We start from the raw sequence: 17,600 nt of genomic DNA, 5'->3' as shown, positions 1-17,600 counted from the left end.
ATCTCCCACGCTGCTTCTTGTGCTCCCAAAGACACCACAGGCCAGTCACGCTCCGAACAAACTCTTTATTAAGTGTTTGAACCATGGGAACTGGAATAAGATCTTCCCCGCACCAGGAAATTCTACTGTGACGGCTTAGGGAATCAATAGTTGCTTTGTCGCTCCTGCTGCCGATATCCTCCACGCCGCATGTAGCCTCCTTCGTTCTTGCGGTAGCCATCCTTCTGGTCTGGAGGGCAAGAGAGAGAGAGGAGAGAGAGTTCAGCTACAAGGCACTGGTGAAAAGCGGGCCAGCAAGATTACAACAGAAATGGGTTTGCTGCACAGCTTATGGAAAACAAGACAGGGACAAGAGACCAAGTTAAAGTGGCTCTTGAGTGTACACTTCCTGGTTCTTCGACCAAAACAAACCATTTTGCAGTGAAATCGGCACACTTTGGATTTAGAAAATGTGGGGAGAGAACAACTGTCATCTTTGTGTCCTGTATGGAGGGAGAAGTGCTGAACCAAAGGAGGATTTGGATCCCGTGATGAGGTAAGGAAAGGAGATAAACCATTCGAAGAATGCAGGGGTGGTAACTTCCAGCCCATGGGCCAACTCAGGCCATCCAATCAGGCCTATGTGGTTGTTGTTTTTTGCAGGCCACACCTACCTGCCACTCACTTGACTTCATAAATAAAGTTTTGATTTGTTTTGATATAAGATCAGGTGACATGCAGGTAAACAAGAGGTGTCTTTCTCATAGGGCCTAGTGGCTCATTGCACCAGGATGTGTGTGTGTGCACGCAATCAGCCACTGAGCCTTATGGCTCCTCTGCCACTGCCTCCTCCTCTCCCTTGGCTGCAAGGAATCAGCAGGCTGTCATCAGGCAGCGGAGGAGGAGGCTAATAGCCACGGAGCAACGGCCTCCCTCATTAAATGGGCCAGCAGGCAAGGAAGGCGCACACAGCGCTGAGCAAATGCTCGCCGGCCGCAGGAAGGGAACACGGTAGTGCAAAGGGACAAAGGGCCCCCGGGAGCAGGGCAAGGGAGGGCTGGTGTGTGGGAAGCCTCGCTGCCAGCCTCCCTGACGGGGCTTCCCCCTGCCGTTGCCCCTGAACAGCCCCATCCAAACCAGGCTTCCTCGGAAGGAAGTCCAGATCATCCTCCCTCATTAAACGGGGTGGCAGGTGAGGAAGGCGCACACAGCGCTCAGGAAGGGAACACGGCAGTGCAGGGGGCACCCAAGGGATCCTTGCACCACGGCGCCATTTAAGCTTAAGACGGCCCAGCAGGTAAAGCTGTGGCTTCAAGGAACCAAGAGAAGCTGACAATCATTAATGGGAACTGGTTTCCTTAACTTTTGCTCCTTACCACGAAGGCCAGAATTTTTAAAGAGAAATAGATACTTATGGGAACAGTAGCCCTATTTGTCCCTAGACAGATAAGAGACACAAAGTGGCTAAAGGAATGGAGTTAGAAGCAAGAATCTGTGGCTGCAAGTGGTTTCCAGGACCTCGCTCACCCCGGAAGTAGCCCCCATAGGTGCCTTGCTTCTGATCAAAGACCCTCTCGTTGTTTTCCACGAGGCTGCCCAGCTTCTCAGCCAGCTGGAGCGCCAGGTTCTGTTGGGACGTGGGCTCCGTCCGGTGCATCACAACTGTCTGGGTCGGCTGGTCTAAAGAGGCCTGGGAAGGCAAGATTTGGGAGGCTCAGACAAAGCCAGCAAAGGAGAGACATGTTACCGGTAGAAACCTTCTAACGTGGTGGTCTACTTTCCCTCCCAAATCTGGTTTGTATAAAACCTGAATGCTGCCTATAGCACTTACAGGCAAGAGAAGCCATGATTTAAGATGTGACCTCGAGAACCATATGGAACTTCGGTACCCTCTGTTTGCGGTGAGTTATTCATAGTGCAACGGGGCTGGAGACTGCCAAAAGCACTGGATTGTACACCAGAGATTTACAGTATATATTTCTCTTTCACAAAGAGATCTCATTTTAGGGGGGTGGCCTATATTGGTTGGCGGTTTATATTTGGGCGAATTGCTTCTCATGCTCACCCCATGTTGCCTCTTATTTCTTTCAAAAGGGTCCATGGTGCGGCTGCTGCAGAAACCCAGCCCTGACCCTCTTCTCCCACACCCCTTAAGCTGGTTTGTACAAGGGCAACCCATTTTCTCCTGGTCAAGTGTCCCCTCCTGTGGTTGCCACCCATCTCTAGGCCTCCTCAAGCCAACCGCCTGCCATGCGAGAAAGCATCACTCACCATCAGCTCTTCATTGATGATCATCTTGCTAATGATGCTGTGCACTGTGGGCAGGTCCAGCTCAAACATATCAGACAGGATCTCCATGCTAGAAAGGGAGGTATAGTTGTGGGAGGGGGCATGGGGAGAGAGAGAGGGGTGGGGTGGGGAGAAAGAGGTGGAAGCTGAGCTTGTGAGACTAAGGCATCAAAGGCTGGCCTATCGGCAGCCTGCCGGGCAGAAAATCTAAAAGAGTCAATGGCAACCAAAGAAGGTACCCAATAAAAAGTGTGCCATGTACAGAGGATGGATTCCTTTGATTGATATATTTTATGGATTGGAAGCCTGCAGAGGGGATGCTGGAGCAACATGTGCGCCCATAAAATGCACTCAGCCACTGATGCGCTCAGCCACATCCACCACTCACACCCTGGCCAAATGGCTGCCAGGCTGAAAGAGCAACCAGGAGTTAGCAAGGCCATGATGACCCTCACACAATACCTGATGGAGTCATAGACGCTGCTGTACGTGAAGAGGTAGGTTCGGAGAGACTCCTCTTGGATCTTCCTGCCAGGGAGAAACAAGGGAGGGGAGCAGTCATGAGAGCCAGGCAAAGATCCCTGAAAGGGGGGGGGGCAGAGCTATGCTTTCCAGTCCCCGGACAGACACCCCCCCCCAGCCTCTCAGCACCCACCTGCACACAGACAAGCTGGCTGCTCTCAACACAGACATCCCACTTCTCTCCATTTCAACACAGACATCCCACTTCTCTCCATTTCAACACAGACATGCTCCCTCCTCTCCATTTCAAGAACTGGGTTCCAAGCCCTCCCCTCCTAGCCTGCATAGATGGCCCCATAGCTCAGGGGCTGGAGCACTGATGGTCCCGGGCTTCGTCCCTTTATCCATCAAGGTGGATACGCCCAAGCTAAACAGAGCAATGGTCTGACTCAGGATAAGGCAGCTTTGCAGCTCCCTTTCTACAGGACAGCTGCATATTCCTGCAATTGCAGGGGGCTGGACTAGACGACCCTCGGGGTCCCTTCCAACTCTACGATTCTATGATTCTATGGAGGAACTGCCCCGGCACCCCATTCCCATGCAACTGACCGGACAAGCATGCCTCGCACTTTGTCAGCCTCGGGGAACAGGTCCCAGACCTTCCCGTTCATTTTCTCATTAACGATGAAACGGTGGCACGTCTTCCAGTCGCCCATCTTCATAGCCTTGGATGCTGCCACCACATGCTCCCTCATCGATTCTGGGGGGCCTGAGGAAAGACCGGGGGCAGGGAAAGGGGTCATCAAATGGGGAAGGCATTCCTTGTCTTGGTGAACAGGATTTTGATTAGCTAGCAAGGCAGGCCACATCCCCTTAACATCCTACTGCACATGAAGACAATGCACACACAAAAAACAGCTTTCGTTTTTGTATCTAGAAATATTTTTTTCCTAGCCCTTATGTCAAAAAAATTTTACCCAATAAAAATAAAACTTAGTAGAGAAATCGACATAACTTCAATTGATTTTCCTTAGGTTTAAACAAATAGTTATGGAAAGGTGTGTCAGAATAGCTATAAAGGAAAAACAAAGACGCACAATTTGGCAGCAGGCATCATCTCTGAAGAATCATGTGCTCCGTTTTCCAACATAGCATTGAATGACTCCAAGGTGGCGAGGGCCACTTGCAGTTCTGATAAATATGCATTTACAAAATTAATAATAATAATAATATTAATAATAAACAGCTGCCAAATTAAGATGAGGAAACAACTTTTTTTAAAAAAAATATTACAGAACCAACAGAACACAAGAAGCAGTTTGGGAAACGGCGCCAAAGCAAGTGAACCATGATGGGAGGCTGGCTAACGTGGCAAGACAACTTTTGTGAACCCTGGATCATGCCTGGCAATGTCACAGAGGCCAAAGGAAAATCTGCCCCTCCCCAAGAAACTAGCACTAAAGTAAAGAAACTGTTGCAGATGATAAAAAAGGGATGAAAACCGGGGAAGGGGGGGGGAGGGGAAGCCCACAAAATATGGTTTCACAATCATGAATGTAAGAAAAATTTTTCTGTTTTGTATTGTTTTTTTCTCTCTTTTTTGCCCTTTTTTTTTTCTTTTTTCCTATTTCTATTTTTCTCTTTTTTTGGTATGACAATAGATGGTTGGATGGATGGCCTCCTGCGTACTGCCCTGGTTTGCTGGAGCTCCCTGGTGGCAGGGGGGGCTTTGGGGTCAGGGGAGGGGGAGGAGGACAGAAATCCAAGCATAAAATGGACCATCTCTGACTGTTCACATACATGGGATACTTCTGTGGCAGGGGAGGACCCATGTGGGTGGGTAGGAAGGAGGTGGAAAAGGTGTTCATGTATGTACCGGTTTTTTTTGTTTTTTGTATTCTGTAAAATTAATAAAAAGTATGTTTAAAAAAAAAAAGAAACTAGCAGGAGGCGAACAAGCAAAATGCTCCTTCGCATAACACATCTACAGATTGCAACGTTCAAGCACCCCTAGGCACAGACCTGCAACTGCATCAAAGACAGGGTGGATAAAAATCAATGATTTTTTTTTTTTAAATAAAATGCTTTTTGAGGAAAATATATTACCATCCAAAGGTTGTTCCATCATGAAATAAAGAGTAGTTTTTTAATTATGTAGAATAAGGTTGTATATGTTTAAATTTTTGGGTAAATAAATTCCATTAATCAATTCACAATGTCATGCTCTTCTAGAGGTTTTTGTAAGATTATTGGGCAGTTTCTCTGCCTACAAGATATTATCACAGATGCTTGGTTTACTTTTGCAGTTCTCAAAACTGAATTTGACTCAACAGAGATCATATGCCTCTTCTTCACAGCAAAAATGTTATAACATGAACAAAGTTGAGAAAAAGACTTTAATCCTATTGTTCTACAAACCTATGAATACAGAAACAACACCTTCAGTGCTAAGTTTCAAGAAGTTCAGTGAATAGAATAGAAACAATATTTTTCTGATTGTTTGGAGTGGACAGTATTTAAGTTTTTCATGTGTAGGCTGGGCTGACAGTCTAAGTTTCTTAAAATAAATATATTTTGTTTTTGTTTAGCCAAATTAGTTAACAAACATGGATGTTTGTTTAAGCACATAACATATGCTGTAATGTTATTGTTTCAGTTGAATAAATCTATTTAAATTGTTATTATTAAGGTAATGATTATTTTTCTCCTTCCTAAGTACAACAGTAAAGTTGTCCAAATATGAATGATTAACCTATTAAACTGGGGATAAAAAACTAATATGAAAAGTTGTTATTCTAAAAATCTTCATCTACTTGCATATTAAAGTTATACCAGCAAGAATTAGTCTTTATGTAGAAAACTATGATTTAAATCAAGCCTTACTGACTAGTGATTTAAATCATGATTTAAATCGTGATTTAAATCAGTTTGATTTAAATCAAATCCACCCTGATCAAAGACATTTACAGATTCCATTATTTGCCCAGGGAGACAGGGAGGATACTAAGTCAAGCCTAGAAAGATTATTGTTAGAAGGCCTGGCACAACAGACAAAAGGAAGCCACCCGGCCAGTGTTACCAGAAACACATCTTACGGTTAAAAGAGGAAAGCCACTCACCGAGAAGGGGCTGGCGCTCGCCCACCCGGAGCTGGTGGTGGAACTGCTTGCTGATCATGCGCCGGCGGGCGTCAAACTCGTGCGCGGCCATGTAGGGGATCTCCAGCAGCATGGCTGAGACCAGGTAGACGCACTCCAGCAGCTCCAGGTTGATGTGCATGTGGAAGGGGACCTGGCGGCGCTTCTCAATCTTCTCCTGCTCCTGGTTGCGCTCCTGCATGCTGCGCATCAGCAGGCCCTGCCCCAGCAGCTCCTTGGCCCGCCCGCTCGACTGGATGTCCAGCAGGGCGTTGTGGGCATCCTTGATCATGCCCTGGCGGAAGGCACAGATCCCCAGCTGCACCATTGTCCGGTTATACAGGATCTGCAAGAGCCGAGAAGATCAGAGGAGGTGGAGGAGACCCAGCGGCTGTCTCCAAAAGGCAGCACCTGAAAAACCATCCCCAAACATTCGCTTCCTGCAACTGCTCCTTTGTAATAAGCACAAATGGGCACTGCTGCACTCTGTTGACCCTCTCCAGTCTCCATTAATTCTTGGTCACTCCTTTATGTTACCATCTACTGCTCCTGGCCCTTTACACCTGCCAATTTTCGCCCGAAGGCATCTTCTGCAGACAGCAGGATGCCAAGCAGGGCAGAGGCATTCTGAAGTTAGGAGAGGAAGTCTCATCAACCACATAGGATGTTGTGGCTAGTCTCACCAGATGCAAGTGTGGCCCACATGCAGGAGGAAAAGCGGAGAACAGCAAGGAGAGGGGGCTCTGCTCCTCTCCAAACCCTTTACCATCATCTGCATTGGCAACTTGCACCTTCTTGGACAGGGCAAAGCAGCCACTCCAAGCCTCTCATCCCCTGTTCTTGGAGAACTGGCTTTTGTTGTTACTCGAATTCATTAAGACTGCTTCAATAAACCATCAACAACAGAGCACACGCCTCAGCCTCCCCAGTTTTGTTCTCTGACCTGCACAGGGGGGTCTGCATGCTGAATGTTGTCCTGTAGGTGACTCATGAGCATCAGGTCACGGGCTTGGTACCAGCGATCGTGCAGGGCGTGGTGGTAAATGTGGCAGAGGATGGCGCAGGTTCGGATCCGGTCTGTCCTGTCCTTGGCGTAGATGAACTTGCAGAGGCGCTCCATCTGCACCGCTGAGTCCTCTGCTTCGTTCTCGGCCTGGTCTTGTTCCGACTGCGGGCAAGCAGGTTATGCAACGTGTCCTTTAGCCTGAGGAGTCCCTCCCCACCCTACTCCCCAATACCAAAATGTTACCTTCGCATAGAGATAGCAAACCTCCAAATATTGTTGGACTCCAGTTCCCATCATTTCTGACCGTTGGCCATGCTTGCTGGGGCTGATGGGAGTTGGAGTCCAACCCTATGTGGAGGGGACCAGGTTGGTTACCCAAAACTTAGTATATCAATTGCCCCTCAACTTTCACGGTCTTCCTTTGCCGGTACAATACTAAGGGCCCTGTCCAACTTGCAAACCTGACAGCAGTTTTCAAATCAGAATGACTGTCAGTACTTCCCCTGCCCCAAGGAATACTGGGAACTGTAGTTCTGGGCAAACACGTACACAGGTCCTAGGATCCTTTGAAAGAAGCCATGGCAGCTAAACTGAATCACAATGAAGCTTCCTGAAAATCCCTGATGTCCTTCCGGGCCGAAACCTGAGCATCCACCTCAACTTCTCCCAGCTTGACAGTATCATTTCCAAACCTTATTTTGGGAATGGGCCATGGCTTAGTGCAGAGATGGCCTTCCAGATATTGGTGGAGCCCGACTCCTATCACCCTCACCAACACAGCCAATGGTCAGGAGCAATGGGACTTGTAATCCATAGAGACACCTGGCGGGAACCACAGGTTCCCCACTGCTGGCGTAGTGCTTTGCCTGTCCGTGGCCCCAGGATCAATCCCCTAGTATCTCCGGTTAGAAGGCTCCATTCAGAAGGCAACAGAAAGAGGTTTGCCTAAGACCCTGGAGAGAAGCTGCCAATCAGAGCAGGCCATGCTGGTCAAAAGCAGGGCGAGTACGACCAGATACATGCCAGCTTCTTATGCATCTGACACTTTAGGACATGAGAAACATCTTCTCATCCACGGGGTTATGCCCCACGAACAAAATCTATGGGTGCAACCGCAGAGTGTGAATGCCCTGGACAAAGCAAGGATGGCTGGTGGTGGGCTTTGCTGCCCCAGAGGCTGGCCTACCTTGCTGTCTCCCGCTGGGCCCTGTTGCCGCTGGTGAGCCTTGTAGTCAAACTTGTAGTAGGTGTGGAGGATGCAGCGCAGGTAGATGCGGCACACCTCCTCCGTGGTTCCCTTGTCCTGCAGGTAGTTCTGCACCCGTTCGATGATCTTGCAGACTCGGCCCTCGTCCTTCAGGTGGTCCACGTACTCTGGTGGAAGGGGAACATGCATTCACGTGGCAGTCTTTAGAGGTGGGGCTGCCGGCTTCTCCCTATTTGCCATGCTGAATCTGACACTCCTGAGAAACCCCAGCTTTCCATTTTGGGGCCCAAAATAGCATGTTTCCAGTCCACATGACTGCTGAGTTAAGAGACATGAAAACATACACATCCTCTCTGCTTAGACTGGGTGATCTTTTCCCAAAGCATCCAGCCACTTTCTACCACCTACCCAGTTTTCTGACCTGCTGTTTTTTTTGCAAAACTTTTTATTTTTCAAAGACGCTCCAAAGTCAGTTAAACAAAAAACAAAAAAACTTTTTGTAGCAAGCAGACATAACTGGGAGGCACGAAAAGGCTAGCAAGTATTCAGAGTTCAATCCCTGGTTCTTGAGGGATCGTTCCAAAAGAGGCAAACAGTTGGCAGAGGTGTCTTTTCAGAGGAAAACACAGCAGATTCCTTGGGGTTCCCTCTATTGAAGAAGTTCCCTGTCCCAAACCAGCCCTCCACTAGCTGAAACTTTCAGTCCAACTCCACTCTGGCTCTACCTCAGAGGCCCCACTTTCTATGACAGGCACACTCACCCTGGGAATGGGGGTCTGTATTCTGCATGATCTTTGTGAACTCTTCATCCATGCGCTCCACCAGAGTCAGAATGCAGCCACGAACACGGAAGGGCTAGAGAGGGGGAGACACACAAGTGGGTTAAGGGGGTCAAGACTACTAGGCAGACACACACAAACAGATTTTCCTTTCCTGACCTGCCAATCTGTACCAGCCTCCCGCCTGCTGCTTCTTGTAGATTTCAAACTAGCCCATCTTAGCGGGTTGGCAGGATGCCCCGAGGATGGGGAGGAATGACGCCTGCCTCAGAAATGCTCACCTGCTCGCTGTTGGCCAGGTTCTCAGAGTCCTCGGCGATGTTCTCGCCAATGAAGATGTTGGGGTTGGCAAAGAGGATGTCCAGGAGCTCTTCAATGGAGACCAGGCATTTCTGCCACATCTCTGGCTGCATGTGGTGGGAGAAGAGGAGTGAAGAGGGATACAACGAGGCCCCCTGGCATTCTGGGAAAGAAACCGCCTGCTTCCTGTGGCCCCTATGCATGTGACGTGCTTTTGGGCCACTTCCTCCCCTCCCCTCCTAATTCCATACCTTCATGTAGGTAGCCAAGTTAGGGTTGTAGTCGTACAAAGAAGCAACAATGTTGAACTTGATTTTGACATCGATGGCAATCCCCAGGTTGTTCTCTGCCGCAATTCCAACCAAAAGCTGCAGAAGGTCAATCTGAGCCGCTCTAGAGGAGGAAGGAGGTGAAGGAGCTCAGTGCAGAAGGGGGGCGGGGGAAGCAGATGGCTGGGCATGCTTCTTTTGAGATACATCCCCAACTCTGCACAACCCTCCTTGTGCCCTGTGCCAAAACCACTGACGCCCGTGTGAACCCCCTTCATTTTCATCACTTTCCGATTCACTACCCTTTGTCCTATTCAGGATATCCGGCAGTAGAAATACCTGGGATCTAACACTGCATTTCTGCTTTGGAACAGGCTTCCACTTGCACAACAGAATTCTATCCCCTGCCCCTAAGAATCTGCTGCAGAGGGTTGGGAGCAATGCTTATAGGGGAGGGTGGGAGGATGCGGGTTCAGCATGCAGAACGTCCCAAGTTCCATCCTCCAGTTAAAAATACTTAGCAGATGCTGCTGGATCAGTCCAAAGGCCTATCTAGTCTGGCATCCTGTTCTCACAGTGGCCAACCAAAGGCCTACCTACAAGGAGGCTGTAGGCAGGGCCTGAGCACGAGAGCACTTTCTCTGCACTTGTGATGTTCAGAAACTGGTACCCAGGAGCATGCTGCCTCCAACAGGGGAGAGAGAACATGGCCATCAGGGTTAAGTAGTCACTGCCAGCCTTATCCTCCATGGATTGGTCTAATTCTCCTTCAAAGCTGTCCAAGCCCTCGATCATTTCAAGCTGCCCTTTTCTGAACCTTTTGCAGCTCTGCAGTAGCCTTCTAGAGGTGAGTTAATGAGAACCGCGCTCGGTTTTTCCAAAGCGTGGTCTCCTAGGGCCCCCCCCTCCACCACATCAATGCTCATTGGCCTCACCGATCTGTGCCTTTCTTTCCACGGGCCTGGAGGATCTCATTGAGTTTCTTCACGACTACGGTGTGGTTGATCTCTGTACCTTTGGCAAACATCTTTGGCTTTTCCTGCAAAGCAGGGTGGGGTGGGGGGAGGAACATCAGGCTCAAACCATGTTTGGAAGATGGAGAGAAGTAAAAAAAAAAAGGCAGCAACACCATCCAGTTCATTCTACTCCCACATTTCCAACTGCTTGCAGAGAGAGACTCACCTTGACCAGGGGGACTCCCCCTTTGACCTTCTCCCACTCGCCGCCCTCGTTGTCATCTTCATCATCTTCATATTTCTTGGATTTGCGGTCCTGCTTTTTCTTTGCCTTCTCTTCCCGCTTCTTCTCCAAAACTCTTTTGTCCTCCTCAGTGCCAGTTCTGGTCAGGGAAAATTAAAACAGGACTGAATCCCTCTTTTAACCTGGAATTCTGACTTCCTGAGTTGCCTGAACCATACAAGCCCAGACCCCGCCACTGGCCTCGACCACAAATCAAGCACTAACGAAGCCAGACTAAAAAGCTTATTTGATCCAGACCTATGCAGTCACCAAAATGCCCAATGCAGAAACTTTTCAACTCACCCAGAGAGACCCAGACCTGAGGTCCCCCACCCCTTGCTTAGCCAAGATCTACTTCCCTGCAATTCCAACTTCTTGGTTTTAGTTCTGCTCTTGGGGGAACAGAGCACAAGTCTGTTCCATGGTACAGAGCACGTGTCACACCCCAGGATAGGGCCATTATTGCTCAGATCTAAAAGTGTCCATCAAACTTTAAGATGCTCCTCTAATGCGAGATAGCTAATTGCACCATAGACATCTGTTATGTCCTGACACGGATGCTGTCACCTAAAGCAGCGAGCAAGGGTCAAAGTAATGACTCCTCAACAACTCAGGCTCAGAAGTGAGTTGGGTGAACAGGACAACACAAAGTGTTCCACCTTCAGGTCCTGAATCTGAAATTCCAGATTGTGATCAAAGGTAGATTCACAACTGACAGTTCCCTCAGCAAGAGGTTTGGAGACCGTCATCCAAAGATGAAGGGAAATGTTGAACCCATAGAAGCTGCCTTCTTACTTCTTAAGGAACTTGGAGGCCAAGGAGGTGTATTTGCCCTCATCTTCATCTGATTCAGAGTCAGATTCCGAATCTGACGAGCCCCAGTCTTCATCATCATCAGAGTCCTCCTCCTCATCATCTTCATCCTGCCAAGAGCGGGGTGGGGAAAAGAAAAATTATGCAGCAGCAAACCTTGTGACGAAAACAGTTTTCACTCAGATTCAGTTAGGGAGGGCCATAAAGTGGCACAGAGCAACAGAAGTCCCATGGGAACCGTTCCTGTTTCCCACGCTTCTGGATTATTTTCTGCTGCAAAAGGAATAGTGATCTTTTGCCTTCCTCCCCTCTGAGTTGCTTGGCACAAAAATCCTTCTGGCAGCTGCTTTGAGGGAAGCACTATGCTGGCCTATGCTAGCCAGAGGAGGGCACCACAATGTCCCGTCCCCAACCCCAACCAACGTCCAGCTCTCACCTCCACCTTTTTGAGAAACTTGCCCCGTCCCTCAGCTGCCCCCTCTTTCTTCTTCAGGAAAGCTGCGGCACTCATTCCCTCATCGTCATCCTCACCAGAAGAGGAGGAGCCTGAAGCCAGAAAGTGGGGTGTGTCACTGAGAGGGGAAACCTCAAATCCCGCTCCCCACCTCACACAAAGGATAGACAGTGAGCTGCACAGCTTCCATCTCCTACGCACCGCACCATCAGCATCACCACTCACCCTCCGAATCGTCACTTTTCTTGTCCTCGTCTTCATCAGCTGACTGTTCGGGGTTCTAGGCGAAAGCAGACATGCTGTGGTCAAGATGAATGTAGGGTACTCTTCTTTAATTTGAACCATACAGAATTGCTCTTCCAGCACAGCCTGACTCCTCCAAACCCTCCCTTCCGCTTTCACCCGTTTTTTCACCTGAGCCTTAACACCAGGGGTCAGCAAACTTTTTGAGCAGGGGGCCAGTGCACTGTCTCTCAGACCTTGTGGAGGGCTGGACTATATTTTTTGGGGTGTGTGTGAATGAATTCCTATGCCCCACAAATAACCCAGAGATGCATTTTAAATAAAAGCACACATTCTACTCCTGTAAAAACACGAGGCAGGCCCCACAAATAACCCAGAGATGCATTTTAAATAAAAGGGCACATTCTACTCATGTAAAAGCACACTGATTCCCGGACCGTCTGCGGGCCGGATTGAGAAGGCGATTGGGCCGGATCCGGTCCATGGGCCTTAGTTTGCCTACCCATGCTTAACACAACTGGCAAAGCCAGTAATCAACCCTATTGCCTAAAGCAAGGACAGTGACTGTGGACCTCCAGATCTTGCTGACTTACAACTCCCAGCTTCCCTGACCCTTGGCCATGCTGGCTGGGGCAGATGGGAGTTGCGAGTCCAGCAACATCTTGAAGGTCAGAGGTCCTAAGGGATTCATAGAATTGGAAGGGACCATGAGGGTCATGTAGTTCAACCCCCAGCGATGCAGGAATATTTTGCCCAACATGAGGCTCGAACCCACAACCCTGAAATTAAGAGTCTCATGCTGCACTGACTGCGCTATACATAATTCCCAATGTCTCGGCCGCCTCCCTGGAATGCCCTCCACCCAACCATGTGCCAGTACCTGGCGGTAACTCGTGATCTGGGCCTCATAATCTCGGTTGTACTTCCGGATCTTCTGGCGGAGCGTGCTTAGGGCTTTGGCGTTGTTCTTGTTCATCTTCTTCTTGCCTTCCTTGTCCTCCCAGAGCTACGAAAGCCAGAGGGGAGATGAAATTACAGACAGGCCATAGCCATTTGGTCCACACACCAGCCTCTCTCCCTTTTTCTCTAAACATGCAAACCAAAGCTATGTGCAAGAGGACAGCCATTTTGCTCTCTAGCTATTCCCTTGAGGATCCTGGAGTCTTGTGTCTGTGGGATTGGCTTGTTCACCGCTCCCCATCCCAGTGCTGCATGAAGACTCAGAATGGTGCAACAGTGGGTATCAGAGCTAGGACCAGAGAGATCTGTGCTCAAATTCCCACAAAGCTGTGAAGTGTCTTAGGCTTAGTCACCTTTTCTCATCTGAACCTACCTTGCAGGGCTGTCATGAGGATAAAATGGGGTTGGGGAGAGACCATATAGGCTGCCCTAGTACCTTGAATTAGAGGCAGGTGGGTGGCATCTTGCTCTGACTTTCCCTATATGCCTTCTTGCTCTCTATATATTTCAGACATTTAAATTTTGAGTTCCACTCTGCAAACCCTTCAAGGCAGCTTACAGAACATAACAGCTTTACAACAAAAGCTATGTGTTTTGAAAAGCAACATCCACGCCAAGATGATACACTAAACTAGGAGCAACATGAAAAACACAACACACATTTAAACAGTAAATAGGCAGGTGCTAGGTGGCTATTTCTGGGGAGGCCAACAGACACCACTATCAAAAGACCATGTACTCGGTCATCACCTGGCTTATCACCAAAGTGGGGTGTGTGTTCAGATCTTAAGAAATAGGCAGATCCACATGTGAGAAGGTGGCCCTTCAGATATGAGCATTGACTCCACTGCTCAACTGATTCAGAGTACTTCTCTCCCCAATTAGCACCCATACCTTGAATCCAACTCCATTCATGCAGGAACAAACAGGCAGTAAAAGGAGACGCCAAAAAGGCATCAAAGTTGATCCTGGGAGCTCTACGTTCATTTCCCTTTTGCAATGAAGCTCATAATTCTTTATCGGGGGGGGGGGAGGAGAACAGAATCCCTCCTTTTTCCCTTAGCCCTAGGTGTCAGACTCTACGAGACTTCTGAAATTGTCACGAAACCCTCTTGAGCCAGGCACAGGGACTTTGTGGACCAAAAACCTCCCTGCTGGTCCCAGTACCTCATTGAGGTAGTCCTCAAGGTCTGCGAGGATGCGGATGTAGAAGCGGGGCACTCCCTCCTTGTCAACAATGCTCTTGGCCTTGCCATAGGCCTTGCCCAGCAGCTCAAACTCCTCTAGGCATTTGGTGACGTCCCGGATCTTCATGGCATTCCGGATTGTTTTGATCAAGTTCGTAAGCTCCTCAAACCTGCAGTAAGGGAAGATCAAAGAAGGAATGGTTAAGCCTGGGGCATTGATATGCCCTCAGAGAACACAGTGCCACAACCCCTAATGTAAAGCAGCCACTACCCAGCTACCCAAAAATATGGCATTGGCGCAGCCCTCCAGAAACCAGAGGGGCCACTTCTCCCACCAAGCCAACCGCACGTTACCTCTTGTCCTTTGCACTGCGCACAATCCTTTTTGTATCTTCCTCATCTTCACTCAACAGCAGAGGCCTACAAGAAAGGGAAAGGAACAGACAATGGATCCCTGCTATCAATGATCAGGAGAAGGAGGTGGTGAGAGGTGTGCAGGGCAGGGGGAGGGAAAGGCAGTGCACAACCCATAAGTAGGAGATACTTGGTCTGGAATCCCAAGACAGGTACCATGTGAGTGTATTGGATTCAGGTCCTCACTACCTGTTTCTGACATTTAAATCAGAAATGCTCCCCCTTATTCTCGTTGACATCTGTCTGTTTCTTCCAATTCATCACTCCCATGGAACCTCTGTTCCCACCCTCTCACTCAAGTTCTCCCTGCCCTCCCTCCCCCATACTTACTGTTTTCCAAAATTGCCCCCAACAGGCTTCGCTACAAGCTCGTCCCCAGAAAGTGACGATTCCGACTCACTGTCCGAGCCAGTGGTAAAGAAACGCGACATGGCGGCAGCGGCTCTGGGTTGTCAGCAACCCACTGCTCCCAATTCTGAATGGGAAAGATAAGAAGCCAAAGGCCCAGTGAGTGCAATGGTCATACCAAGGTTGAGTTCATTTGCTTCCATTTATAATGTCAACACCTGGTATGTAGGCAGCGACCATTTTAGGTGTGTCCAACTGATGCAAGACCACTGACGTGTGGGTCCTTTTGGATCTAGAAAAGGGAAGAATGGAGGCAGAACATGGCGGATCGAGCTTGTGCACACTCCACCAACGCACGTGGAGGCCAGGAGCAGAATCCCCATGCAAAATGGTCGCTGCCTGTACCAACATGAATTATTGTGTGTGCTTTGATATAAACCTTGGCAAACTTCTTTGTCACTAGCCTAAATGGAAACTAAGCCTAAGCACATGTAACTGAGCTAAATGCATATTCTTCCCATGTTTATAATTCCTTCTCCAGCCTGGCACCTTCCAGATGTTTCAGCCGATAACTCCCTATATTTGCCATGGCTGATGGGAACAGAGTACAGCAACATTTGGAGGGCCTCGGGCAAGAGACAGCTGTTCTATGCCTCCCTGCAGACCAAACTGCAGGCTATAAGCATCTCAGGGCACAGACTGTCATTTGTTTCTCATAAAACAGGCATGTCCAACAGGTAGATCGTGATCTACCGGTAGATCACTGGATGTCTGCAGTAGATCTCTGGTAGATCATTGGCTCCGCTCAAAGAAGCTGAACAACTGTGGCTCCCCTAAAAAAAAAGCTCAACATTTTACCGCCTCCTTGAAAAAACTCAACAACTTTGACCCAAACCTCCCCAAAATGGACCTTCCTCCTTCCTAAAAAAACCTCAACATCTTTGACCTGAACCCCCCAAAAGGGGGTAGATCACTGCCAGTTTTTAACTCTGTGAGTAGATCGCAGTCTCTTGGGAGTTGGCCACCCCTGTCATAAAACATCAAGCACACTCATGTTGGTTTATATCAGGCATTCCCAAACTTTGGCCCTCCAGATGTTTTGGACTACGATTCCCATCATCCCTGACCACTGGTCCTGTTAACTAGGGATCATGGGAGTTGTAGGCCAAAACATCTGGAGGGCCACAGTTTGGGGGTGCCTGGTTTATATTATTTTTATCACACCTTTCACCCATCTGGCCCTGCAGATGTTGAACTCCAACTCCCATCAGTCCCAGCCAGCAAAACCAATGGTCAGGGATGATGGGAGTTGTTGTCCAGCATCATGAGGGCCTCAGGGTTACATCCTTCTGATCTCACCCAACTCTTTCTATCCTCACAAGCATCTTGAGAGGTAGATAAGGTTGACAGACAGTGACTGACCCAAGCTCATCTAGTGAGGTTCAACACTGAGTGGGAAACTGAACTACTGTATTTCAGCAAGCCTCGGGCCTTCCCCAATCCTGCCGCGATGCTTCCCCTTTGCTAGGAGTGGAGAAATTTTGGCTCGAGGAAGGACCAGCGCACCAGGCATGATGTCAATGCATATATTACATAAAACTACATATATAACCTCATCAGTATAAATGTTCTAAACACTCAGCTGAGTTTAAAACACCGACAGCCCAAACAGACAAACACGCATCTCCCCAATGGGGACAAAAAAACCCTCCTCCTAGAGCGAAGGCCACCCAGGAAGCCGGTGGGGCCCCCCTCGGACGCCTCCTACTCCTCCCTCCCCTAACCTTCGGGATTTACCTCCTTCCTCCGCCGGTAGCCCAAGAACCGCGCCTCTCGCACGCGCTTACCCGGCCCGGGCCTGGTAAAATGAAGGCGCGTCGCTTCCCGCAGCCAACGCACATGCGCAAAGCCTTCTGCAGGCTCATCAACACCCCGGCGCGGCCATGATGACTACTTCCTTCCCAAGAGGGAAATGCTAAGATAATAGAGATGCTAAATTGTAGAGTGGCACCACTCATCCATTCCGAAGGTGGGGGCGGGGCGGAAATCACGACTATAGGTGGCTTTCCATTATTACAGAGATTCTACATTTTACCGTAATTTCTATGGTCTTAAACTTTGCGGTAAAGTGACCTGGAGAAAGGGATGATGGGAGTTGTAGTCCAAATGGAGATGCTGGGTGTTTTAAGCTGCGCGCGCAGACGATAGTGCCCTTAACTGCAACGGTAATCTGTCGTTTTATTCGCCGTGGCGGTGCTTCAGACTTCAGAGCAATGATTCTGTACTGTATTTTCTGGAAAATAACCATTTCACTGCTTTAGTCATCGACGGTGACGCAGGCGAACCTTTACTCTACTTACCCCAGTTAAAAGCACAACGACTTAAATTAGGAATTTCCTAAACTGTATAACCTCTGGGCTCAACAACTGTGCCAAGGGAGCTGCATTTGCTCCCGGGCCATATTCAGGGTATTTTTACCAACGGAGAAAGCCTTAAGAACTCTGGACCAGGCTC

At 48.9% G+C, this 17,600-nt stretch overlaps 1 protein-coding gene across 2 annotated transcripts; it reads right to left on the bottom strand.

Moving 5' to 3' along the window:
- Positions 1-45: 45 nt before the first annotated feature.
- Positions 46-17,044, bottom strand: LOC118095064 (eukaryotic translation initiation factor 3 subunit C). 2 transcript variants are annotated; one of them, XM_035135955.2, is made up of 21 exons: positions 16,934-17,044; positions 15,069-15,213; positions 14,679-14,744; positions 14,305-14,494; positions 13,058-13,183; positions 12,160-12,214; positions 11,917-12,026; positions 11,463-11,590; positions 10,611-10,767; positions 10,364-10,467; positions 9,411-9,552; positions 9,141-9,266; positions 8,842-8,935; positions 8,060-8,247; positions 6,811-7,035; positions 5,850-6,213; positions 3,340-3,499; positions 2,731-2,796; positions 2,251-2,338; positions 1,507-1,669; positions 46-229 (listed from the first exon to the last, which is right to left on the bottom strand). In XM_035135955.2, exons 2-21 carry the CDS (start codon positions 15,167-15,169, stop codon positions 144-146), a joined length of 2,739 nt encoding a protein of 912 aa, XP_034991846.1. In that variant the 5' UTR covers positions 15,170-15,213; positions 16,934-17,044; the 3' UTR covers positions 46-143. The 2 variants fall into 2 exon arrangements, with proteins under 2 accessions (XP_034991846.1, XP_034991845.1); XM_035135954.2 differs by having other exon boundaries at positions 16,884-17,007.
- Between the last annotated feature and the right edge of the window lie 556 nt (positions 17,045-17,600).

This window comes from Zootoca vivipara, chromosome 13, assembly GCF_963506605.1.
Source record: "Zootoca vivipara chromosome 13, rZooViv1.1, whole genome shotgun sequence".
Lineage (NCBI taxonomy): Eukaryota > Metazoa > Chordata > Lepidosauria > Squamata > Lacertidae > Zootoca > Zootoca vivipara.
This window is presented reverse-complemented; position numbering and strand designations above follow the sequence as displayed.

What these genes read in the sequence shown, in the direction of transcription:
- LOC118095064 (XM_035135955.2), bottom strand. Translation starts at nt 15,169, where the DNA reads ATGTCGCGTTTCTTTACCACTGGCTCGGACAGTGAGTCGGAATCGTCA. An exon ending in GCCCAGCGGGAGACAGCAAG is followed by an intron (nt 7,036 to 8,059) that starts GTAGGCCAGCCT and finishes GCTTGCCCGCAG; the next exon opens with TCGGAACAAGACCAGGCCGA. An exon ending in CGAGCGCCAGCCCCTTCTCG is followed by an intron (nt 3,500 to 5,849) that starts GTGAGTGGCTTT and finishes GTCTTTCCTCAG; the next exon opens with GCCCCCCAGAATCGATGAGG.